Source organism: Chanodichthys erythropterus, chromosome 20, assembly GCF_024489055.1.
Source record: "Chanodichthys erythropterus isolate Z2021 chromosome 20, ASM2448905v1, whole genome shotgun sequence".
Classification (NCBI taxonomy): domain Eukaryota; kingdom Metazoa; phylum Chordata; class Actinopteri; order Cypriniformes; family Xenocyprididae; genus Chanodichthys; species Chanodichthys erythropterus.
Genome location: NC_090240.1, coordinates 19,488,689 through 19,514,619, shown reverse-complemented (window position 1 = coordinate 19,514,619; position 25,931 = coordinate 19,488,689). Strand labels below are relative to the sequence as shown.

At 35.1% G+C, this 25,931-nt stretch overlaps 2 protein-coding genes across 2 annotated transcripts; both read left to right on the top strand.

Moving 5' to 3' along the window:
- Window positions 1–2,731: 2,731 nt before the first annotated feature.
- On the top strand, window positions 2,732–3,709 carry LOC137009778 (G protein-coupled receptor 8). The gene has a single exon (XM_067372280.1). The coding sequence runs from the start codon at window positions 2,732–2,734 to the stop codon at window positions 3,707–3,709; it is 978 nt and encodes a 325-aa protein (XP_067228381.1).
- Window positions 3,710–11,556: 7,847 nt separating this feature from the next.
- Window positions 11,557–20,928, top strand: LOC137008787 (delta-type opioid receptor). Its single transcript, XM_067370504.1, has 3 exons — window positions 11,557–11,869; window positions 16,929–17,287; window positions 20,378–20,928. Exons 1-3 carry the CDS (start codon window positions 11,679–11,681, stop codon window positions 20,926–20,928), a joined length of 1,101 nt encoding a protein of 366 aa, XP_067226605.1. The 5' UTR covers window positions 11,557–11,678.
- Window positions 20,929–25,931: the final 5,003 nt, after the last annotated feature.

Here is a 25,931-nt window from a genome sequence, read left to right as displayed (position 1 = left end):
TGGCCTCTGATTTACGGGGAGAAAGCTACTTTAAATCACACATCTTAAGTGCTTTTACTTAATTTTATAGAATAGAATAGAAACCTGAAAATATGCTATATATCATATGCTATATATCAAGCATATGTGATTTCTGAAAGCCTCATATGTGTATAAAGGAAGACTGGGGGTATGATTTTTTTTAAATATTTAAATCAGCCACAAACACTTTACCTTGACAACCGCAAATATGTTTTGGGAGTACTGATGACAGCAGTGATGGTTGATGTACTGCTTCAGTTAATTTCTTAAGAATAAAAAAATCATAAATGAACTCTACACTGACACACTATGCTTCACATCTTGCTCAAACACTTAAACACTGTTACATGCTTCTAATTTCACTATATATTCAGAAAACCTAATGAATAAATTGTGAGTTATGCATTATCTAAAATTAAGGTAAAAATAACATTTATTAAATAATAAAACATTCAATTATGTCCATATACATCAAACCAGCAGGTGTCTGCATATATCCTGATGATGATTAAAGCTCTAGCAGAGTAGCATGCTGGTGTTAGAGAACAATATATTTAATTGAATTCCTCAAGTCATCTGCATTAAAGAGTTAAAAAGTTGACTTGTAAATCACTATAGCGACAAATTTGTTAAAAATAACCTTAAAATGAAGCCTGAACATACTGACATTTCAGCCCCTACAGGAAAACAGCTGCAGGCATACTAGCTTTACAAGTATCCACTTGCATCATTTACTTCTTTTTAGCTAATGCACTCACATTTATCAAAAGTGCAAAGGAGTGTTTCCAACTGCTTTCAATTGAAAGTAGCTAAAACTGGTAGCTAAATGTCACTATGACATGATGACAAGGCAAATGCATTGAATATGAATATAAATATGAAGATAGATCAGTGGGCAAAATAAGAATCTAGATAAGGTTTGTACAAGAAGTTGCTAGATTTGTCCCTAAACTTTTGAAAAACTAAATCTAGTGACAAATCCTTGAATTGGCAACACTGGTCCAAAGGGTCAGTAGGCCTATACTTCATTTTTTTTTACTTTTGTATATGGGTCAATGTCAGGTCATTTCGTCCAAAGGCCTTAATAATGATAAAAAAAATAAAAAAAAAAGATATGACATCCAAAGCATGTAAGGCAGTACAACTAGATCTCTTTTATTGAATCCAAAAGGTTTTAATTATATTTTGCTACATATGAAGTTATTTTAAATATTTTAAAGTGTCAAAAGGTCATTCGGTTTAACTGTCCAAAGGCCAATACAGCCATTTCATTTATGATTAAAATATCTTAAAATGTAATAAATGGTTTGATTTTATAACATCATAAATCAACATAGTGCAAAATGGTATTAAAATTATGTGTAGAAGTCGTTGCTTTGTTAAGATAAAGAATGTCCAGAAAAATGAATTTTATTGATGTCATTTGGAGTAACCAATATAAAGGGACCATTTTGGATCAAGTCATGCAGTCAATATCATGTGATAGGATGTGACATCATTCAGACACCTGCAAAGTAAAGTAACTCTCTCAACTATTTGAAATTAGATGTTTTTATTTGCTCATACGCATATCCTGAAACATCAAGTCATTCAGTACAACCACTATAAACATGGAAAATGTACTATTTTAAAAACTTGTACTAAATATAAAATGTTTGATTGTCCTTTTGCTAGCTAGCTAGATATCAGTCTGTTAGTTCTGTTTGAAAATATCGTCATTCGGTATAACCAAAAGTGTCATTCGGTAAAACCGAAATTTTGATTAAACCGAATTACTTTTTTGGTGACAAATTTTGCCCATCTTGTAAAAAATGACAAAAACAGTATTAATTGATTATAAAACAAACACAATCTCATTGTTAACATTTAATAAAACTTCAAAATTAATTATATCTCCATGTTTTTTTACACTTTTAAAAACCTTATTTGTCAATTACCCATGTATGTCTGAACCAAAATGACACACACAAACAGATTAAATTTACTTTAAACAAGCTGTTTTCCTTTTGACCACTTGTGTGTATTTATTTATTTATTTGCTTATTTATAATTGCAAATTATTTTTATATCATTTATATTCCTTTATATTTCTATTTTCATTTATTTTATTATACTAATTTGCTTATTAAGTTCTGACTGCAATTAACACATGCTCTTTTGACTCCCAAAGTGTTGCATCAAGAACAATTCATTCTACAGCAGTAGTCATTTGTTTTAGACTACTGCTTGATATATTCGACTTCGTGAAACGTATTGTGTTTCCTGCTGAACAATACAGAATGAAAATGAAATGTGAGAGACTGTTGGATGGTCTGCCTTGCATCATACGTGCACGCGTAAAATCGAGCGCGTAAAAGCGTTGCGCGCTGCCATTTACCACAAAGTGTCCATGGAATACCAATAGAGCAGACCAGCAGAAGATCCTGTATGTGTGCATCTGTCAGGTACTAATCCTCAACATTTTAACTTGTATGTTGACTTCAATTTAAATTTCGTGAAATTATATATAAAATCTTGTGTTTTATGCACAACTAACATTATTTTATTTAAATTTTAAAAAAAATGTATTTAAATAACAAAATACATATTTATGTACTAAGCGAATTTAAACCATTTCATACCCTGCATGTAGTTTTTTTTTTTCCTTCTGTATTAAAGTGTTACTTTTTACTTTTTATAGGTTCTGATTTTGATAGAATTCAAAAACAAAATGGAGAATAAAACAATGCAAACTTCATGCAACCTGACCAGTCCGGATTATAACCAAACCAACTGCACTACTCCAACGTGGATGTTCTACCCCGACTTCTACATCTGGCTACCGGTTATTTACTCAGTCATCTGCGCCGTGGGACTCACGGGCAACACCGCTGTCATTTACGTGATCTTGAAGGCGCCTAAAATGAAAACCGTCACCAACTTTTTCATTTTGAATTTGGCCATCGCCGACGACCTTTTCACGTTGGTGTTGCCCATCAACATCGCCGAGCACCTGTTAAACTACTGGCCGTTTGGAGAGATTTTATGCAAAGTGATCCTGTCCATAGACCACTACAACATCTTCTCCAGCATCTTCTTCTTGACTGTGATGAGTGTGGACCGCTATCTGGTCGTGGTGTCCACGTTGCGCTCCAAACGGATGCCCCACCGGACCTATAGGTTAGCCAAGACGGTCAGCCTGAGCGTTTGGGTACTAGTCATTCTCATCGTGATGCCCTTCACCTTTTTCGCCGGTATTTACGTGAGTCCCGACGACGCGGAGAGCCGGAAGAGCTGCGTTTTGAGTTTCCCAAGCCCTGAGAGTTTCTGGTTCAAAGCCAGTCGGATCTACACGCTGGTCCTCGGGTTTGTCATCCCCGTATCGACCATTTGCATCCTCTATAGCGTGATGCTCTACAAGCTGAGACGCACGCGACTCATCTCCAACGGCAAGGCTCTGGACAAAGCCAAGAAGCGAGTCACAATGATGGTCTTCATCGTGCTTGCCGTTTGCTTGTTCTGTTGGACACCCTTCCACCTGAGTACAGTGGTCGCCCTCACCTCAGACTTGCCCACCACCCCGCTGGTTATAGGTATCTCTTATTTTATCACGGGACTGAGTTATGCCAACTCGTGTCTCAATCCGTTCCTTTACGCGTTCTTAGACGACAGTTTCAGAAAGGCGTTTAAGAAAATGCTGGAGTGCTGATTCCTTTTTTTTTTTTTTTTTTTTTTGTAAGCTCACAAATCCATCATTGAGGTCCAAGTATTAACTGTGCTGTTTTAAATCAAAAGTAAAAACCCACTTTTTTAAAGTCACTTTAAAACAATTAACTGGACTCATAAAGTAGCTTTTCTTCTGCACTGTAAAGTGTTTTAGTCATTGTCCAGTTTCAACATTATCTTATCAGTAATTAAATTTGAAGTGGTGCAGAAAAGTAGGCTTGGGGAAAGTTACTTTCAATCAAAAGTAGTGCATTACAATATTGTGTTACTCTCTAAAAAGTAACGAATTGCGTTACTTAGTTACTTTTTATGAAAAGTAATGTTACGTTACTTTTGCGTTACTTTTTCTCACCTGGGCTGGGCTTGCTTGTTTTTGTTTTTTTAAATAAAAAAAAAAAAAAGTTCTGTTTTTGGCAAATGCTAAGGCCCTTTCACACCAAATAAAGCATAAGCCCCAAGAAGCCTGGGTTTACAGTGAATTTATAACAGCTAAGGGGCGTTGTTAGGCACGATGTGGAGCGGAGTGCCTATAACCCCCTTAGCTGTTATAAATTCACTGTAAACCCAGGCTTCACAGAGCTTATTGCTTTTATAAAACGATTACACTATACACAATACAAATATTAAAGACAAAAAATATGTATCAATGCAAATTTCATTAAGCAAAATCACTAAAAGCCTTCTTTCCACTGGAAAAAAAATAGTCCCTGACTGTGAACAGCAACAGAAGTTACATTTATTACGACTCTAGATGGCGGCAAAGATTGTCTTTATGAGCGAGTCACTCAGTCACAAAGACTTTTATGTTGAAACTTGTTGTGAACACGGAACAAATACTTTGACTAGCGCTGTCAGTGTCAGCAGGGCACGGGAAAACCCATTAAATGTTAAAAGGACAAGATCGCAACTGATTTTTTTTATTATGAACATAGGACTGACCTGAAGGAAAATGCTAAATCTGAATGTAGGTAATACACTCGGTCACTCTATATCTCTCACAATACTCTTTTACATAGTAAGCTTCAATGAACAATATCAATTGACCCTTCGTCCCTTCGTCATAAATTTTGTTTCTAAACGTTCAAATCATGACAGAAAACGGTATTTTCAGGCTGGATCAAGCTAATGCGCATGCACAGTCCTAAATGCGGGTCTCGTGTCTCATTTCGTAGGTGGCGTCTGACTGTTTCTATAGGAACCGGAGCTTCTAATGGCAGCTGCAGTGCGATGACTTTTCCAATCAGCGATTGGCTCTTATCAAAGTACCTTTAAATGATGTTCTATAGTCAGGGCTCTCAAGTTTTGGAGACAGGCAAGGGTGACCACAATCAAAACCAAACAAACAAACAAAAAAAGTATTATTAGTAATGCTTATTAGTTTCCTTTTACCTGACATCTTTGAAAGACAGATGCAATGATTAATGCATCCACAGTGTTTCCCACAGGATTTTGTGAGACTGTAGTGGGTGGACATCGGTTCCTCTAGGGGGGTCCGGGGGCATGCCCCCCCGTAGGAAAATTTTGTACATTTTAAATTTAAATGCATGAATCTAGTGCATTCTAAGAGCAAAATTAAGTGACTAGATCAATGAAGAAATTTGTTCTCTTGTAAACAATTTTGTGCTCTAAAAGTAATTTATTTATTGCTGATGGTTGGGCACATTAGTCATGTACACAACATATAGTAGGCTAAATGAGAGTTCGTAAGTGGTCAAACATGTAGAGTACACATTTAAACCATTCAAAATATGTAGCAAAACAGGTTACCTTTGTTGAATTAATTTATTTGTGGGAGCCTGTGTCTGTATTTGTGGAACTAATGGTCACTCTTTGATTATGCTTTTTTTTTTCATTGGTTGTTGCGTTAAATCTTACCCAGATACAATAGTGCTATTTTCTGATTGGCTATTGTGTAGCCTCTTTCTTCTTTTTTGATTGGCTGTTAAGTGGCAGGTTCGAGACGCGCTTGATTCCTTCCCGGTTCCAGAGAGAGCGGCGCGGCCAGATACATTTTGGGCGCTGCGGCATATTAAATATATGATAAATAGTTTTTCTGCGTGAGAAATACAATGTGTGGCGGGAGTGCGTGACAAAAGACCGAAATGAGTGACTGTCACGCTCAATGCGTGACACTTGAGAGCCCTGTATAGTCTTCGATAGGACACAGGAGAAGGAAGTTCAACACTCATTTCTAATGAATTGGATTACTGAAGGTCAGCAGCAAAGACATTGGTTAAAGGTGCAATATGTAGTATTTTTGCAGTAAAATATCCAAAAAGCACTAGGCCAGTGTTTTATATTTTGTTCACTTGAGTACTTACAATATCCCAAATGTTTTAAACTATTTGTAAATCGTGAGAAAATTGCAATTTTCTCACGACAAAGCCACTGGAAGGCAAGCCTGCAACGTTTAGCCAAAAAAGCTTTTTGAATGGAAGTCAATGGATGAGAGGCTTCACTATACTGATTAAACAGCTTTTGTGGGGAAATAGCTAATCATTTAATTAATCGACTGTTTGCCAATCTTCAGCATGTTTTACACTAAACACTAGCCTACTTTCTTTGGGAACTATGTGTAGATTTTAGCTTGATAAAAATGTATTTTTTCAACAGAAGGCAGACTGGAATGTTGCGACTGACGTCACTGCCATTACAAGATAGGCTGAGAGGTGCCACACGTGATTAAGTTAGCCTTTACGCTTTCTCCAATGACCTTCTTATCTCCCCATTATATACAATCTCTGTCCGGGACGTTTGAGGAGTCGCCTGACAATTGTGTCATACCCACGTTATCCTCGGTTTCCGGTTTTATTTTGTAGAAACCATGGAAACACCAAAGATGCTTTAATATATTACATGTTTTAACAGACAAGGGAACAACTGTTCTGAGATATTTATAGACAGAAACTAAATTGTTGTTATATAGCTCAACACGTTTAGTCTTATTGTTTAAATCTAATTTTCTTGATTTTTTGCGAGTACCATGCCTCAGAGAAAAACACTATTTTGTGAAGTAGCTAACATAGCATAATCAGATGCAGCTTTATTTTAAGTACAGTAATACATAATTTCCTCCATCATACAAATACGTGTTAAAATTAATTGCATGCCATTTATCAACACAAGCCATGCAGCATTTAATATGATATTTATATTCTAAAATCGATCTATCTTATATTTATCTGTTATTTATCTCTTGCTATGTAGTGTGGGAGTGTTTTGCATAATAATATGCTTGAAACTAAAACTCTGACGTTTCCAGTGGCATAAAACCTTATACGCTTGTGTTCGATGTTGGTAATTAATAAATGTGCATGCAGAGTTGCACTGTTCAGTACGTTTATTTTTTTCGAGTGAATGAAGTTGGAATGAAACCTTTTCAAATTGTATGTAAGGAAATATTTATAATATTTATTTTCATTATAACTTTTTCAATTTACAACAAAATATCCAAGTTACTTTTTCACATTTATTGACCGACAGCTCTCCTGTCCCCATGTTGAGAGAAATCTGTTAAGTGTAGAGTTATTGTGTGCGCCGTGTGAACATGATGGTTATTGAAGTTCTAGACTAAATGTGGAGATTTACATTTACTCATTTCACTTGCACAAAAACATTCAGTATTCCTCAAAATTAATCTTACTGCAGTGTGTAACAGTGTCTTACAGCAGCCGCCGAGCAAACGCACAGAGTAGTGGTATAACATCATTTTCAGCACACTCAATGTATCTAATATGATAAACAGAGCTGCGTTACCTCATAATCATGACTGGAAAAGCGGAAGCAGCCCCGGCGACTGTGGCATAATAAAAGTTTCACTGCTCGTGAGGCGTGTGTTGCTCCAGTAGCCTCGTTCAGCTCTCACAACATTCGGCCCTGCTCTGCTACATACTACAGTAACGTTAATAATCGCATCCATAAACATGATTTCTTCCCAAGTCCTATCCCTATTCTTTTGCACCAGCTGTTGTTGAAGACCACATGTCCAAAGATTCCGCACTCAAACTTGGTGTCATCAAGCTACGCCTTTGTTTTGAATAGACCTCTAGTGACCTCTAGCAGACAAAATTATTACATATTGTACCTTTAATAAAGTGAGATTAGTATATACATAGGCCTAAAGTATATTTGTGTAATTTAATATTTTTAATGATTACAGGTTTGTGTAAAATTCTGAGATTGCATTTCACAGTTTTTATTCATTTTGAGGAATACTGAATGTTTTTGTGCAAGTGAGATGAGTAAATGTAAATGTTCACATTTAGTCTAGAACTACAATAAACATCATGTTCACACGGCGCACACAACAACTCTACACTTAACAGATTTCTCTCAACATGGGGACAGGAGAGCTGTCGGTCAATAAATGTGAAAAAGTAACTTGGATATTTTTGTTGTAAATTGAAAAAGTAATGCGTTACTTTACTAGTTATTTGAAAAAAGTAATCTGATTACGTAACTCAAGTTAATTGTAATGCATTACCACCAACACTGCTAATAAACATACTGTATGTGTGTGTGACTTTAGAACCACTTTGATTTTAGCACTTAATTTGCCTATTTTAACGTTGTTGTTTTTTTTTTATCAATATGCTACAAGTTTAATTAACACAAATTTGTAAAACTTGTCTTGAAGTGAAAATAAATATGTACATTAAATATGTAAATATAGCCTATCATTATATTATTATATAATAATAATATAATATAATATTATTATATTTATCTGTTATTTATCTCTCGCTATGTAGTGTGGGAGTGTTTTGCATAATAATATGCTTGAAACTATAACTCTGACGTCTCCAGTGGCATAAACCCTTGTGTTTGTGTTCGATGTTGGTGATTAATAAATGTGCATGAAGAGTTGCACTGTTCAGTACGTTTATTTTATTTTTTTTCGAGTGAATGAAGTTGGAATGAAAACTTTTCAAACTGTATGTAAGGAAATATTTATAATATTAATTTGACAAGTGAACACAGATATATATGCTATTGAGTGAACCAGTGACAGAATAAGTAGGCTAATTGAAAACTGCTGTTCTGTAATACCCAATTTCACCAGAAGAGGGCAGGGCAATATCATGTTGTTTTTTTCATGATTTCTTGTCGTTAACACATTCTCGTAATAAGGAAGATACTGATACAGTTTTAAATAAAGGCTATAAAGACATGTATTAACACTGCATAGAAATATCCTAAAATGCTCACTAATTCTATTACAATATTTGTTAATGAATCATATTCATGTATTTTAGGCGAAAGAACAAGGTCATTATAGCCTACTGATGTGTGTATACATTCACAAAACCAAACCTAAAAACCTAGATCAGAATTGTCCATCAGCCATAATAAAATTCTCCATTGCTGCAACCAAGATTAACAACTAACTAGCTAGAAGCTTAATGATCTCGTTCAAGTTAACTTTAGACCATATCTTTAAAAGATCAAAAAGTTATTTCAGAGATCTTAAAGACTTATGTGAAATGGCCTTACTTTCTCTTTCAGATAAATGTTCTTACTGAACATGCTATGCTGATTAAGTTTAATCATTACTTCTCATTTAAGTTATTGAGCATGTTACAATTTCCCTTCTTAAATCTATAATGATTGCTTCATTCCATGCGGAGCTCTTAAGGACGGAGTTTTATTGAGCATTCAGGTCACTGGTATTGTGAATTTCATTATCTCAGACTTTCTAAGCATTTCTATTAGCCATTACTCCTCATTCAATTGCACTGGAGGGCATTTAAAGGCAATGTAATGGTGATTGTTATACACAGGGGTAACTTTGTGTTTGTCTCGCATACAGAATCTCTTTTGAGAAGAAAAGATATTTGTCCAGCAGGTTTGTTTCTGTTTTCAACCCAAATACCATTGTAAACACACATGCTTCATATATATTGCCTACTGGCTTGGTGAGGAAGAGGCATTTTAAATGAACAATTCACAGTGTCCATTTCACATTACTTGTTTTTCTATCTTTTGTTTCTCTTCCACCTGTCACCACATTGTCTCTCGCCTGTCGCTGCTATTATTTGCAGTTCCTCTCCATCTCATTGGCTCATTTTGTCCCTGGCATCGCTCTGAGTCTTCCAACCTCTGTTTTTCAGAGCTGCTGTTTTGTGAGTGCAGGTTGAAAATTGATTGCCTCACATTTCTGAGAATGTTCTCCACAGGGATACAAAATATCCCCTCATTTATCTCCACCACGAGCTGCAGTAACGTTAGCCGAGTGTGCTGCCTTATAAACACCCTGTAGCCCACAGCACAACATCACTATAAATATTCTCCAGCTTCACTTCTCTCTCTCTCTCTCTGTCATACTGCATCACTTACAGCCATGAGTAAAGGCTTTCACTGTAAATAAGATGGCACCGGCAAAGGCATTGTACATTTTCCTCTCAAGGTTAAATGTGAGTGTTTTATCTAGTTCTGTGTGTTAAATGCTGTCCAGCACAGGGTAAGAAAAAAGTCTTAAAGTGTAAAGCTACCACAATATTATTTCGAAAGCAGCTTAGTCACTTATTCCTCGTTATATCTCAGTGCGGAAGACACATGGCCTTTAACTGCATTATGCTCCACATGATTGTCATCATAATATCTGTCTCAGTAAGTGCTGCATCCATATCTCAGTATTACACTAATGTTAATCACCTATAGTGTTTTGCTGAATTCAGTGTTCTGAAACAGTCATATGATATATTTCACCTGTGATTTGTGCTGGTGAATTCCACAGCAAAAAAGGTTTCAGCTTCAGATCTTGTGCAGTGTCCTTCAGCAGAGGGCAGTTTCTCTCCACATAAAGCAATAAACACATTTATAAAAACATTTATACATGCTCCTTTAGCCTTTAGCTTTCATTGCTATGCAGAAGACAAATAGCTGTATTTCCTCTAGACCAGATGAAATTTGACAGTTTTCCAGATGGCAGATTGCATCGAGGGCATTAAAGACTACATGTCTAGTAATTTTCTTTGGCTGAATTTATATGGGATTTTTTTTTTTTTTTTATATTCAAGACACTAAGAAGTTAGGTCATCCATTTATAACTTTAACATTCAATTACTGTAATGCACTTTTGGCTGGATGCCTCAGTGTCTCCATAAATAGGCTTAAGCTTATTTAAACACTGCAACCTTTTAACCAGGTCGAAAATATGATCATAATAGGCCAACATTATTATACCAGCTATATGTGGTTCTGTATCAGCTAAGAAGAAGTTCAACTTTGCTTCCACATGCTTTGAATAGTCCATATTCTGAGGAGCAAAACAACATCTTAAGTCTCGCTACTGGTTATTTAAATCACATTTTTATTTTTAGTTTATACATTACTTAAAGTTTGTGTGTGTAGATAATTAAAATTGATTCATTTTTTTTTTCTTTTACAATGTTTAATACGATTGTGAAGCTCGTTAAGATTATATCACAAATCAAATATTTTGTGACATTCTTTTTTTTTTCACCCAGAGACTTAAGATTTATTTTGTACCTAGCAAGGTTATCTCAATATTTGTTCCACCAGAGATATTCAACAAGGAATGAGAAGTCTAGCAACCAGCCCTGGAGCTAAACTTGTACACACAGGCGCGAGCGCGCACACACTCACGCGCACGCGCAATGTTTGATTACTGTAACATCCTAATGTGCGCGAAGTGAACGACGGACTCTATGGTGAGGAGATTCGTCTCGCTGAAAATGAAATCTTAAGCGGTAAGAATATCTTTTTATGTTGAGTTAAGATTAATCCATCCTTCTGCATTTTCACCGGACAGCGTCACACACTTTAAGCTTGGTCTGCACTTTCATGAGGTAAGTAGCAATACTAACGTTACTCCCTCAGAGAGGATATAAAGATATTGAAGGGTGTGTGCGCCGATTTAAGTCTATTCAATTGCAAGTTTTTGTTAGTATTCTGTCTTCTGTTCAACAGTTCTCGGCGCTCTCTGCACGATGGAGTTGCTCGAGTTGTCCGACGTCCAACAGATGTTCAACGACTCGCGTTTTCGGAGGAATTTAAGTGAGCTAGATGATGTAGATGAACCGCTACCTAGGAGCGCAAAGATCACCGTCGTTGTGGTCTACTTGATAGTGTGCGTGGTGGGGCTCGTGGGGAACTGTCTGGTCATGTTTGTAATTATCAGGTGAGAATAAGTTTTCGGTCTACATACTAAGTGTGAGTGCTAGATTAGAGTGAGAGGTCAATATGATCATATATAGATTAGGAGAACCAGTTTAAAGGATTAGTCCACTTTCAAATAAAAATTTCCTGATAATTTAACTTACTCACCCCCATGTCATGCAAGATGTCCGTGTCATTCTTTCTTAAGTTGAAAAGAAATTTTTGATGAAAACATTCCAGGATTATTCTCCTTATAGTGGACTTCAATGGCCTCCAAACGGTTGAAATTACAGTTTCAGTGCAGCTTCAAAGGGCTTTAAAAGATACCAGAGGAGGAATAAGGGTCTTATCTTGGTAATTTTCTAAAAAAATAAAATAAAAGTGTATATGCTTTATAACACGAATGATCGCCTTGCAAGTGCTTCTGCCAGACCGCCTTCCGTATTCTTCAAAAAGCTTACGCTGAATGTCCTACAGCTTTCCTATTCAACTTAGGGAACGAATGTGGAGCCAGTTCTGTTTTTTCCGTAATTTAAAAATTCAAAAACCTTAATTTCTTTTCGACTGAAGAAAGAAGGACGTGGACATCTTGGATGACATGGGGGTGAGTAAGTTAAATTATCAGGATTTTTTTATTTGAAAGTGGACTAATCCTTTAAAGAATGTCAGATGAGTAGGGTTATTTATTAAGTTAGCACTGTAAAGCCTGACATATGAAATAAAAGTCAGAAAAATCTGTGTTCGTATTTCATAAATCAGGTTGTTATGGCCCATATAGAATGATAAAGTGGGAATATGGAGTTCACATTCGAGTAAGAAAAGAACACAGCAATTTTATTCATTTTTTATCAGTATAGCAAACTACATACATAAAACACATATAAATATCAGTCTTTACTATATGTTTCCTAATACTATGTATTAGTAAGCTAATATTTAAATGTTTTATGATCAGAGCTCTGTAGTATTAATTGTAGGTGGCAAAAACATATAATGCAGTGCAACACAATGGTTATTGTGAGAAAAATAAAAGCCTCATAAGTAGGAATGCACCGATATGAAAATTTTGTCCGATACCGATAACCGATACTTCTTTATATTTGAAAGCCGATAACCGATATATTGGCCGATAAATCTGAAAAGCCATGTCCCAAGCACACATGTTCCCATTATAATTTTATGTAGCCTATATGACAGACTTGCGCTGCACATGTTGCACTTAACTGTATTTTCTGTATGACTCCAATCATATAACCGGCATGACGAACAATGCGCATCTGAAGTGTCTCAGCTGAAGGAAATAATCCATTATTTATTGGCTTTAATATATCAGACAAATTGTTTTATTGGGCCGATAACAATAACATTAAAAAATGAACATATATCGGCAGATACCGATACCGATACATGACGATACAGATATATGGTGGCCGATATATTGTGCATCCCTACTCATAAGCCTGTTGTATCATATTTGACACAATTACTTACATAATATGATATTTTTTTTTTTGTTTTTTTTTTTTTATAAACTGATGCATGGATATCAGGTAAACCCAAATTTCTTCAGTCCGGTAAATGTTCATCTTGAAATATTACTCACACTTACGGATGCACCGATGTATCGGCTAATAAAAGCAATTATTTTCACTATCGACCTATTAAAAACAACCGATGATCAGGGCCCATTATATCTTCTCAATCAAAAGGGGGTGGGAAAACGTGTTCAGACTGCAACTCATACTGTGTGTGAAGAAATTGTTCATTGTATAATTATTATATCTGAAAATAGATAGCAATTGAATATAAACGTTTGGGCTCTGTTGTTAATTTTAACCTCTAATATTGTTCAAAATGAGAGGGTTCTCTGTATAGTTTACAGCATAAGTTGGGAAAGATTGTTTTTCCTTAAAAAAAATCAAACTATCAGTGTGGGCAGGAATCATTCCAAATTAATCTGCTGAGAAATTTAGTATCGGTGCATCTCTACTAACAATATAAAAGTTATTTTTACATTTACTTCATACAAATTATTTAAAATTTCACAACAAAAAGATTTATAGAATTAGGCCTATACTAAAAGGTCTTTTACTTGCTAAAAAGTATGAACTATCAAGCAGTAGGCCTTGTACAGTAAAGTTTTTAGAAGTACAGTACAGATATTTAGAAGTACAGTAAAATTTAGAAGCTTTAGAAATTCATGAATCAAATTTGATATTGTAGGCTTTATAGGGTAAAAAAAGCATAATCATATGTTCATGTTGCAGCAACATCTCTTCATGTCTTTTTATTAACTTGTCCTTGGTTTATTATTTGAAATGATTCACATTTTTGATTAGAGCAGTGCCCTAGCAAGCACAGAATATTACCATAACGTTAATGTATGGCCCTCACTCGGTTTATTTTCAGGAAAACCAATATATCTAACCTTCTGGGAATGTTCATTTTAGGTTGGATTTGCTGGATTTGTTTGATCATCCAGATTTCATGCCAACACAGAATAAAATAGGTTATAAAAAGTAAACTACCCTTAATACAAACAATCTATGAATATCTATTTTAATTTAATTTTTTAAAACATACTTTGGTTTTCTTCTACCAAATTATTTTCAGCCTAATACATAACAGTGTGATTGAATGCAACAAACGATATGAGAAATGTTTTCTCCTCCCTTTTAAATGATTAAAACAATTATGTGGCTGTGTTATTAATTGCATTCAGCATTGTTTTTTTTCACCAGAGCAGACCTGCAACCCATTTTGGCATGTTACCCACCAGTTAGAGCACTCAGCATGTTCTTGCCCTAAACTGTACATTAATACAGTGAAATATTTGCAACACCATTTTTTTTCTTTTCTGACGCTTGCTAATCCATCGTAGCACTTGTCCTGCCAGCATCTTGTCTCAAGCCTGCTTGTTCATTACAATGCTAGATAAACATTTGGTTCTCGTCCAAACCTCCCTGGCGTGAAACAGCTGTAGACGGGGGCCAAGACACAGCTTTTCGATCAGCACAGAAAGAGTTCACATTAACAGAATACGCAATGAGTGTTACAATCATTAAACATTTTTTTTTTTTCAGCAATTTCTGAGGTTTAATTCAGCGAAAAAGGAATTAATGTAGGTTTGATTGCAGAGAGAAAATGCTAAATGTCCCCCTAATTTACCAACTCGCACTCGCACTTCGCCTGCTCATTTGCTTTAACATGACGGCCACGGCCATCTAGTAATTTTGCCTCGCCTCTCTCATGCTTGTATTTTGCTGGAGGTATAATTATGAAGGAATTCCACGCTGATCTTATGTACAAGGAAAACTGCTTCGTAATTACAAGTCAGAAAATAGATTAGCTGCATCACCTCATGTTTTTAAGGGAAAACGTCCTTAAAGGTAGTTTGTACATGCTTGTGGTGTGTGTGTGTGTGTGTGTGTGTGCGTGGGAAAAGCGACATGTCTTTGTCTTTAAGCTCTGTGTTATAATGTGCTTGTTCATGCATTCACATATATGGTCATTACTCAGACGTGCTGATATATAGTCCTATGGGCCTATTTAAAACCTGTTGCTAGGCTGGTTACCAAGCACCGCCTGCAGTTTCTTTACCTTTTTAAGACCACAGCCTGTCTCTGAGCTTCACTGAATTCGGACAGAAAAGTGTCGGTCTTCCTCTTTTGAGGATTTTTTCACCACATCACTGTAGTCGTTTTTCCTTAAAATCCAGAAAGAGACAGTATATATTTAATTTGATCACTTTTAAACTGCATATTTTAAGATAAGGATGACTGCTTTATAATTCTAATGAAATATTCATCATTATAACACTTGTAATACTGAAGATTCATATATAGCGTGGTCATCTGCTTTGTGAATGATGCTCTTGTTCGTCATTGTCTTTGTCAGTAGGTCATGTCATCTAGGAGGGCATTTCAAACAATGGCAGATAATTAATATATGATAATATTGTGTGTCCAAGTTAAAAATAATTTTGCATGCATCTTCTCCACATAAAAAAAAGTGAAAACTATTTCCCTTAAAGGGTTAGTTCACCCAAAAATGAAAATTCTGTCATTTATTACTCACCCTCATGCCGTTCTACACCCGTAAGACCTTCGTTTATCTTTGGAACACAAATTAAGATATTTTTGTTGAAATCCGATGGCTCTGTGAGGCCTGCATAGGGAGCAATGGACACTTCCTCTCTCAAGATCCATAAAGATACTAAAAACATATTTAAATCAGTTCATGCGAGTACAGTGGTTCAATATTAATATTATAAAGCAACGAGAATTTTTTTGGTGCGCCAAAAAAACAAAATAACGACTTATTTAGTGATGGCCGATTTCAAAACACTGCTTCAGGAAGCATCGGAGCATAAATGAATCAGTGTGTCGAATCAGCGGTTCGGAGCGCCAAAGTCACATGATTTCAGCCGTTGGCAGTTTGACACGTGATCTGAATCATGATTCGACACACTGATTCATAACGCTCCGATGCTTCAGGAAGCAGTGTTTTAAAATCGTTATTTTGGTTTTTTGGCTCTCCAAAAATATTCTCGTCGCTTTATAATATTAATATTGAACCACTGTACTCACATGAACTGATTTAAATATGTTTTTAGTACATTAATGGATCTTGAGAGAGGAAATGTCATTGCTGGCTATGAAGGCCTCACTGAGCCATCAGATTTCAACTAAAATATCTTAATTTGTGTTTTGAAGATTAACGAAGGTCTTACGGGTGTGGAACGGCATGAGGGCGAGTAATTAATGACAGAATTTTCATTTTTGGGTGAACTAACCCTTTAAATATCATGTGAAGTTGTGATCATGTATTTGGTTTCCACAGAACTAAACTTCAGTTTCTAGAAAAACCTAAAAATTTTTTTTTTTTTTATTTTATTTACTCAAAACTCATAAGTAAAGAATTGTATACATGTATGTGTGTGTATGTATATATGTATATAATATATATTATTCAGAAATTAAACACAGCTTTAATTACTCTTATTTTATGACTAACATTTGTTTTGTTTTCAGAAACATGCTATGAAGTATTTTGCACAGTAATATTTGTACGTGCTGCAGGTACACAAAGATGAAAACGGCCACCAACATTTACATCTTTAACCTGGCCTTGGCTGATGCACTAGTTCTTGCCACTCTTCCTTTCCAAGGCACGGATGTCATCCTTGGATTCTGGCCCTTTGGTTTGGCTCTGTGCAAGGCTGTGGTGGCCATTGACTATTACAACATGTTCACAAGTGTCTTCACCCTGACCATAATGAGTGTGGATCGCTACGTAGCCGTCTGCCACCCTGTGCGCTCCCTGACAGTTCGCACCCCGCTCCGGGCCAAGCTGATCAACGTGGCTGTGTGGGTGCTGGCATCAGCCGTGGGACTGCCTGTTATGATCATGGGTCAGGTGGAGGAGGATGTTTACGGTAGTTTTGTTCTTTTTTCTCATTATCCTGTGTCAACCTGCCATTCCGAAGCATGTTTGTTCATCATGTCATGAAAATGTCAATCTGTTTTTGTCTGGTTGATGTCATGTTGATGTTGGTGTTTTTGGTACACAGCTTTTACTTGGGCAGTTGTACCTAAAATGATAATATATGAAGTTTTATTTTGATTTAAATCTCTGGTGCTCTTTGGTCAATTTTGAATGAAAAAATGTACGCTTTTTATTTAATTTTTTATTTTTACTTTTTTTTAAAGGTGCCCTAGATTGTTTTTTTACAAGGTGAAATATAAGCCCTAGGTGTCCCCTGAATGTGTCTGTGAAGTTTCAGCTCAAAATACCCCATAGATTTTTTTTAATTAATTTTTTTAACTGCCTATTTTGGGGCATCATTAACTATGCACTGATTTTTTCAGCACGGCCCCTTTAAGAGATGCGCTTCCTCTGCCACACGAGCTCTCAACTATATCGCATAAACACAGTTCACACAGCTAATATAACCCTCAAATGGATCTTTACAAGATGTTCATCATGCATGCTGCATGCATGCTTCGAATTATGTGAGTAAAGTATTTATTTAGATGGTTACGTTTGATTCTGTGTTAGTTTGAGGATATGCTCTGTGGCTAACGGGCTAAAGCTAACATTACACACTGTTGGAGAGATTTATAAAGAATGAAGTTGTGTTTATGCATTATACAGACTGCACGTGTTTAAAAATGAAAATAGTGCCGGCTCTCGTCTCCGTGAATACAGTAAGAAAAGTTGGTAACTTTAACCTCATTTAACAGTACATTAGCACTTTTGCACACAAAAAGTATATACATTAGCAACATGCTAACGAAACATTTAGAAAGACAATTTGTATTGTAAGTTCACCACACTTTTGAATAGTAGTGTATATAACGTATAATTAAAGGGTAAGTTCACCCAAAAATTAAATTTCTGTTATTAATTATTCCACCATAAGACCTGCGTTCATCTTCAGAACACAAATTAAGATATTTTTCATAAAATCCAATGGCTCAGTAAGGCCTCTATTGCCAGCAAGATAATTAACACTTCCTGAAGCTTCGAAGCTTTACGAATCTTTTGTTTTTTGAACCAGTGATTCAGAGCATGAATCAAACTGCCAAAGTCAAGTGAACCATTGAAATTTTGAAACACTAATGACATAACGAAGCCTCGTTTACTGAAATCACGTAACTTTGGCACTCTGAACCACTGATTCGAAACAAAAGATTCATAAAGCTTCGAAGCTTCATGAAGCAGTGCTTTGAAATCGCCCATCACTAGATATTGTTGAATAAAGTTATTTTGTTTTTTTTTTGCACACAAAAAGTATATACATTAGCAACATGCTAACGAAACATTTAGAAAGACAATTTACAAATATGACTAAAAATATCATGATATCATGGATCATGTCAGTTATTATTGCTCCATCTGCCATTTTTCGCTGTTGTTCTTGCTTGCTTACCTTGTTTGTGCACAGATCCAGCCGTTAATACTGCCTTTCCTTGTCTAATGCGTCGAATGGGCTATCATTATGCAAATATTGGGGTCATACATATTAATGATCCCGACTGTTACGTAATAGTCGGTGTTATGTTGAGATCCGAGTGTTTTCCGGAAGTCTTTTAAACAAATGAGATTTATATAAGAAGGAGGAAACAATGGGGTTTGAAACTCAATGTATGTCTTTTCCATGTACTGAACTCTTGTTATTCAACTATGCCGAGGTAAATTCAAATTCTGATTCTAGGGCACCTTTAAGGTTTTGGCACTTGAAAAAATTAATTTAAAAAAAATCATGGACATGATTCGAGAAGTTAAATGGTCCTGAAAAAAATAGTTACACTTGTGCTCCTCGCAGTCAAAAATGACCCGCATTGGAAATGAATGGGAGACGAATTTCATCTAGTGGAAACTTTTGGTACTGCGGTCAAACAAAATCTTACTGAAAGCTAATTTTTTGAGATGCCAAGCTCAAATTTGGAACACAACTTGTTTAGATTTATGGCTTTGATTTTAGAGCAAAACATGATTTTGAAAATATATATATCACATAAAAAAAAATTTCACTTCAGCAATAATATAATTTAGAATCTTAAAATAAAATCCCCTAAAAATACAAAATATTAAATAAAAAAACATTATTGAACAAAAATATAGTACATTCATTTCATTGAAAAAAAATCTGTCATTTTTTACCACCACGTGAAGAGCACCAGAGGGTTTTAAAGGTGCACTAAGTAAGTTTTTGTTTTATTGACCAGCCTGCATAAGGGCAGACAATTTTTTATACAAAATTAAAAAAAAAAACAATAAATTAACATAAACCAAATTGACATTTAAATACAATTAAAATGTACATGTAGATGACTTTGTGTACATCAATAATCATTCCTTAAATATTTATGGATCAGTCTATAACATTTGAAACATACACTACCATTTTTTTTCCGTTTCATTATTTATGTATTTTTTAAATCAGTAAATTGGTCAAAAGTGACGGTAAAGACATTTATAGTGTTACAAATGATTTCTATTAAAAATAAACACTGTTCTTTTGAACCTCTATTCATACTGACAAATGTGCATCACAGTTTCCACAAAAATGTTAAGTAGCAATATTTTTCAACATAAAATAAGCATATTAGAATGATTTCTGAAGGATAATTTGACACTGAACACTGGAGAAAATTCAGCAATGCCATCATAGGAATGTATTAAAATAAATTACAATAGTTATGTTCAATTAATATTTAACTATTAATGTTTTACCGTATTTTTGATTAAATAAAAACAGCCTTGGTGAGCATAAAGGACTTTAAAAACATGAGGGTAAACTTTTGAACAATAGTAGTGTATTCTGTAAAATATTGTTTTTTAAGAAGAAAAAAATGCTCTTTTGAATAGTAACATAAACAGGCATCCATTTAATCGCTTTTTTAACTTGTGTTCCCTTCCAAAGAGGAAGCGGTTGCTTTCCATTTCATCAGTCCACTCATAATTAATTGTAAATCATGATACTTTAAAATTTTCACATTTCCGTGACTTTATCTCTGTGCAGGTGCCGAGTGCATGCTGAACCTGCCTAAACCAAAAGAACACTGGGGGCCTGTGTTCGTGATTTGCGTGTTCCTCTTCTCTTTCCTGATTCCTGTGGTGATTATAAGCGTCTGCTACGGGTTGATGGTACGTCGTCTACGCAGTGTCCGTCTCCTGTCCGGCTCAAGAGAGAAAGACCGGAATCTGAGGAGAATCACCTATATGGTACTGTCTGTGGTAGCTGCTTTTGTGTTGTGCTGGATGCCGGTGCAGGTCTTAGCTTTGATCCAGGCCTTGGGTCATATGGATCTTGGGGCCAGCCAGTCCTCAATTGCAGCCATGCATTTTTGCATTGCTCTGGGCTATGCTAACAGTTGCTTAAACCCTGTCCTCTATGCCTTCCTGGATGAAAACTTCAAGCGGTGCTTCCGTGAGTTCTGTATCCCGGCCAACTCCAGTTTGATCTTGGAGGACCAGAACAAGAGGTCACTGAGGCAGGAGAGAGAATGTGCTGAGGAGGAAGAAAAAGAGGTAGTTATTGATGAAGGTGCCATTCCGGTGTATGTGGATTAGAGATTTTCTGTTTGGCCGTATTCTTGGTAACCTTGGCATTCACAAAGAAAGTTAGAATTGAGTAAGATTGTGTGAACATTGAGGCTTTTGTCTGGTTTACATTTTTGTTTATTTTGTCTTTAGCTGGCAGATGATTTGTGGCGATTCAGAATTGGAAGTATGGATTGTTTCACATGGGACAAAAGGGCTTTTTTTCCCCTCCTTTTTGAGTTTTATAGTGTATAATATTTACATGGTTTATTGTAGCCCTAATATAATTAAATAACTAATTATATATTATTCTAAATTATTATATTACAATATATTTGTTGTTCTGTTTGAAATGTACTACTTTTGTTTTGAAACTGGTTTATTGGAACTGCATATACAAAATGTGTTGATTTAATTTTTAATAGCTGTACGAAAATGTATGTGTGTGTGTAATATTTGAGTAAAGTACATATATAACAACTTATATATACTAGTACTACAATTAATAAGTCTTGGGTCAGAAATATTCTTTTAAAGAAATTAATACTTTTATGCAGCAAGGATGGAATAAATTGATCAAAAGTGACAGTAAAGACTTTTACACTGTTACAAAGAATATGAATATATCAAATAAATGCTATTCTTTTGAACTTTCTCTTCATCAATAAAAAATAAACATTAAGCACAACTGTTATCAACATTAACAGTAAGTGTTCAGGAAAAAAAATAATCAGCTTTTCCATCACATGAAAATTAAATTTTTTCTAAAATAAAGATAATACAGCATGTGTTTTGACATATTGACCAAGAAATCAAGATGAGAGTAAACAAAAGCATTTACCAAAAAGAAAAAGAAAAGGAATATAAATGCTTTGTCCTAAACATACTGTTATATTACAATACAATACAAGTAAATTAAAATATATACATACTACACATATTCATACAGTGTTACTGCACTGTTTTTAATAAAATAAATGCAGCCTTGGTAAGCATAAGAGACATCTTTCAGAAACATTAATCTGACAGACACCACTCTTTTGAATAGTAGTGTATATAACATATAATTAAAGGGTAAGTTCACCCAAAAATTAAATTTCTGTTATTAATTATTCCACCATAAGACCTGCGTTCATCTTCAGAACACAAATTAAGATATTTTTCATAAAATCCAATGGCTCAGTAAGGCCTCTATTGCCAGCAAGATAATTAACACTTCCTGAAGCTTCGAAGCTTTACGAATCTTTTGTTTTTTGAACCAGTGATTCAGAGCATGAATCAAACTGCCAAAGTCAAGTGAACCAATGAAATTTTGAAACACTTATGACATAACGAAGCCTCGTTTACTGAAATCACGTAACTTTGGCGCTCTGAACCACTGATTCGAAACAAAAGATTCATAAAGCTTCAAAGCTTCATGAAGCAGTGCTTTGAAATCGCCCATCACTACATATTGTTGAATAAAGTTATTTTGTTTTTGTTTTTGCACACAAAAAGTATTCTTGTCACTTCATATCATTAAAGTTGCCATCGAACGTTTTTTTTACAAGATGTAATATAAGTCTAAGGTGTCCCCTGAATGTGTCTGTGAAGTTTCAGCTCAAAATACCTCATAGATTTTTTTTAATAAATTTTTTTAACTGCCTATTTTGGGGCATCATTAGAAATGCGCCGATTCATGTTGCGGCCCCTTTAAATGCTCACGCTCCCCGCCCACGGAGCTCGCGCTTGCCTTAAACAGTGCATAAACAAAGTTCACACAGCTAATATAACCTCAAAATGGATCTTTACAAAGTGTTCGTCATGCATACTGCATGTATGCGTAAGATCGTGTAAGTACAGTATTTATTTGGATGTTTACATTTGATTCTGAATGAGTTTGAGGTTTTGCTCCGTGGCTAAAGCTAACATTACACACTGTTGGAGAGATTTATAAAGAATGAAGTTGTTTATGAATTATACAGACTGCAAGTGTTAAATAATGAAAATAGCGACGGCTCTTGTCTCCGTGAATACAGTAATAAACGATGGTAACTTTACCCACATTTAACAGTACATTAGCAACATGCTAACGAAACATTTAGAAAGACAATTTACAAATATCACTAAAAATATCATGATATCATGGATCATGTCAGATATTATTGCTCCATCTGCCATTTTTCGCTATTGTTCTTGCTTGCTTACCTTGTCTGATGATTCAGCTGTGCACAGATCCAGACGTTAATACTGGCTGCCCTTGTGTAATTCCTTGAACATGAGCTGGCATATGCAAATATTGGGGTCATACATGTTAATGATCCTGACTGTTACGTAACAGTCGGTGTTATGTTGAGATTCACCTGTTCTTTTGAGGTCTTTTAAACAAATGAGATTTATATAAGAAGGAGGAAACAATGGAGTTTGAGACTCACTGTATGTCATTTCCATGTACTGAACTCTTGTTATTTAACTATGCCAAGATAAATTCAATTTTTAATTCTAGGGCACCTATAAATATGTCTTTAGTAGCTTTCAGATCATTTGAAAGTGTTAATTATCTTGCTGTCAATGCAGGCCTCACTGAGCCATCGTATTTCATCAAAAATATCTTTATTTGTGTTCTGAAGATAAACTAAGGTCTTACAGGTGTGGAACGACATGAGGGTGAGTAATAAATGACATAATTTTCATTTTTGGGTGAACTAACCCTTTAAAAGAATGCAGTAACATAATTTCTTGGTATTTGAAGATTTTGATATTTAATCACTGAGATATTACAGTACTGATAATAAAGTATGTGCCTGTATACAATAATGAGCTTGTAAGTATTTATTTTTAACTAAATGGTTTGATAGCGGTTCAGAATGACATGTTAGTGCTAAATGAAGACAAGAATCTTTCCCAGAAATCCTATTTGTTTGACAGGTGGGAAGGGGTGGGGATTTGAAGAAACTGTTGATTTCTGAGTTTCATCTGTTTGTTCTGCAGTGGGACTGAGAGCATGTTTTCTTGATCTTTGCCAGCTTACAAGGAACACACTGTTGTGAAGGATCTTAGAAACATCTGTTTTTGTCTGTGTGGTGTGAAGTACTAGCCAGATGGTGTTCAAATGCTTGATATATGCTCCTTATGCCATGCTTCATTCTGTCTCACTTCAGCTTTTAAACTATTTAAATTAAATTCTTGACTGAAGGAATGCAAATAATATAAAGAATGCATAAATTAACTTGTTCTTCTATACAGATTGATTAAGTGAGAAAATAAGTTGCATATAGAGTGACTGAATAATGCATGTTACATTTTAGAATGTTTAGAATAATGTATTGTCTTATTCTTTCTGTGCCATGGGTTTGATAAACTGTATGAACAGATAAAACACTTTGAATACAATGTAATTCTTTTTGGATAAAAGTGTCTGCCAAACGCATAAATGCACATGTCATTAAATAATAAAGTGTTCTATTTATTATCTATTATAAAAATATCACTGAATAAAAATATAAATACAATTTCTGTTCAAGTTTTTTTTTCTTTCTTATTAGTAAACAACAATTAGATCTTATTAAGAATTTAATCATTTTGTGGCCTCTCAATAATTTATTTTTTTGGTTGTCATTTTCTTTTTCATTAACCATATTGATTACTTGACTAGCTAGTCATTGAAATGCTTGAGGACATTTCATTTTTGTAAACAAGGCAGCCAGAAGACTGAAGCAAGAAATGTGTTTTGTCCATGCCTTACTTTGTCTCAGCCTGTGAAGATTTGATGATTGACTGCAGAAACCCAGGCTGTGTTTTCAGTACATAAGCGTTCAGTCATGTAATTGTCAGAAGGGTCTAAGGTTTTTAAGTTATGTTCATAAACCTCATGTTGTTCAAACAGAATTAAAAAATAATGTCCATTATTAAGAAACTACTGATTTTAGGGGCCTTTTAAACATTAAAGTCCATACATAATTGAAGGCTACCTGTGCTTTCCAAGAGGTTGTTTGTCAAAAATTGAATAAAATATTTATGAACAATAAAAAACCACATGTTTGTACGGACCTGGCCTTTGGTTTTCAATGACTCCCTTAAAACAATTTGAACAGTAAATAGACCAAGTAAAGTTATTTTCTGATAACATAACCATATCTTCTTGTTGTTATTAGTAGCACCCTTCATTGAGCGTTTGGCTGAGTAGACTAATAAAGTTGTAAATTTGAACTTTTCGCTATTTATTACTCATACTCATACACATGATTTTCCCCCTGCAGTTTTTCTGTAATATTTTGCTCTGGATCAAGGTCTAAAAGAGACTACCACACTGCCCCTTTCTGGTTGTTTAAGGACTTTGTTTTGTTCGGGAAGATTTGCTTAGTTTCACATGTCCTCAAATAATATTATTGACAAACAAATATATATTGGCCATTTTAAAGCAAGTTTTGGCTTTGGACGAATGGTGTTTTCAGCTACATGCATTTCATTATATTATTATTATTATTATTTGTTTGCGTGTGTGTGTGTGTGTGTGTGTGTGTGTGTGTGTGTGTGTGTGTGTGTGTGTGTGTGTGTGTGTGTGTGTGTGTGTGTGTGTGTATATACAGTGCCATGTGAAAGTATACAGCCCATTCATTTTTTTCACATTTTATGTTGCTGCCTTATGTTAAACTGCTTTAAATTATTTTTCCCCACATCAATCTACACTCCATTCACCATAATGATAAAGCAAAAAACTGAAAAACTCAAATATTGCATAAGAATTCAATCCATTAACGCTGTACTTAGTTGAAGCATCTTTATTAGGTATGACCAAGTCTTTTTAGGTATGATGTGTCAAGCTTTGCACATCTGCATTTGGTGATTTTCTGCCATTCTTCTCCTCAGATCCTCTCAAGCTCGGTCAGGTAGGATGGGGATCATCGGTGGACAGACATTTTCAGGTTTCTCCAGAGATGTTTGATTGGGTTCAAGCCCAGGCTCTGGCTGGGCCACTCAAGTACATTCACAGAGTTGTGAAACTTCTTTTACATTGTCTTAGATGTGTGGTTAGGATCATTATCCTGTTGGAA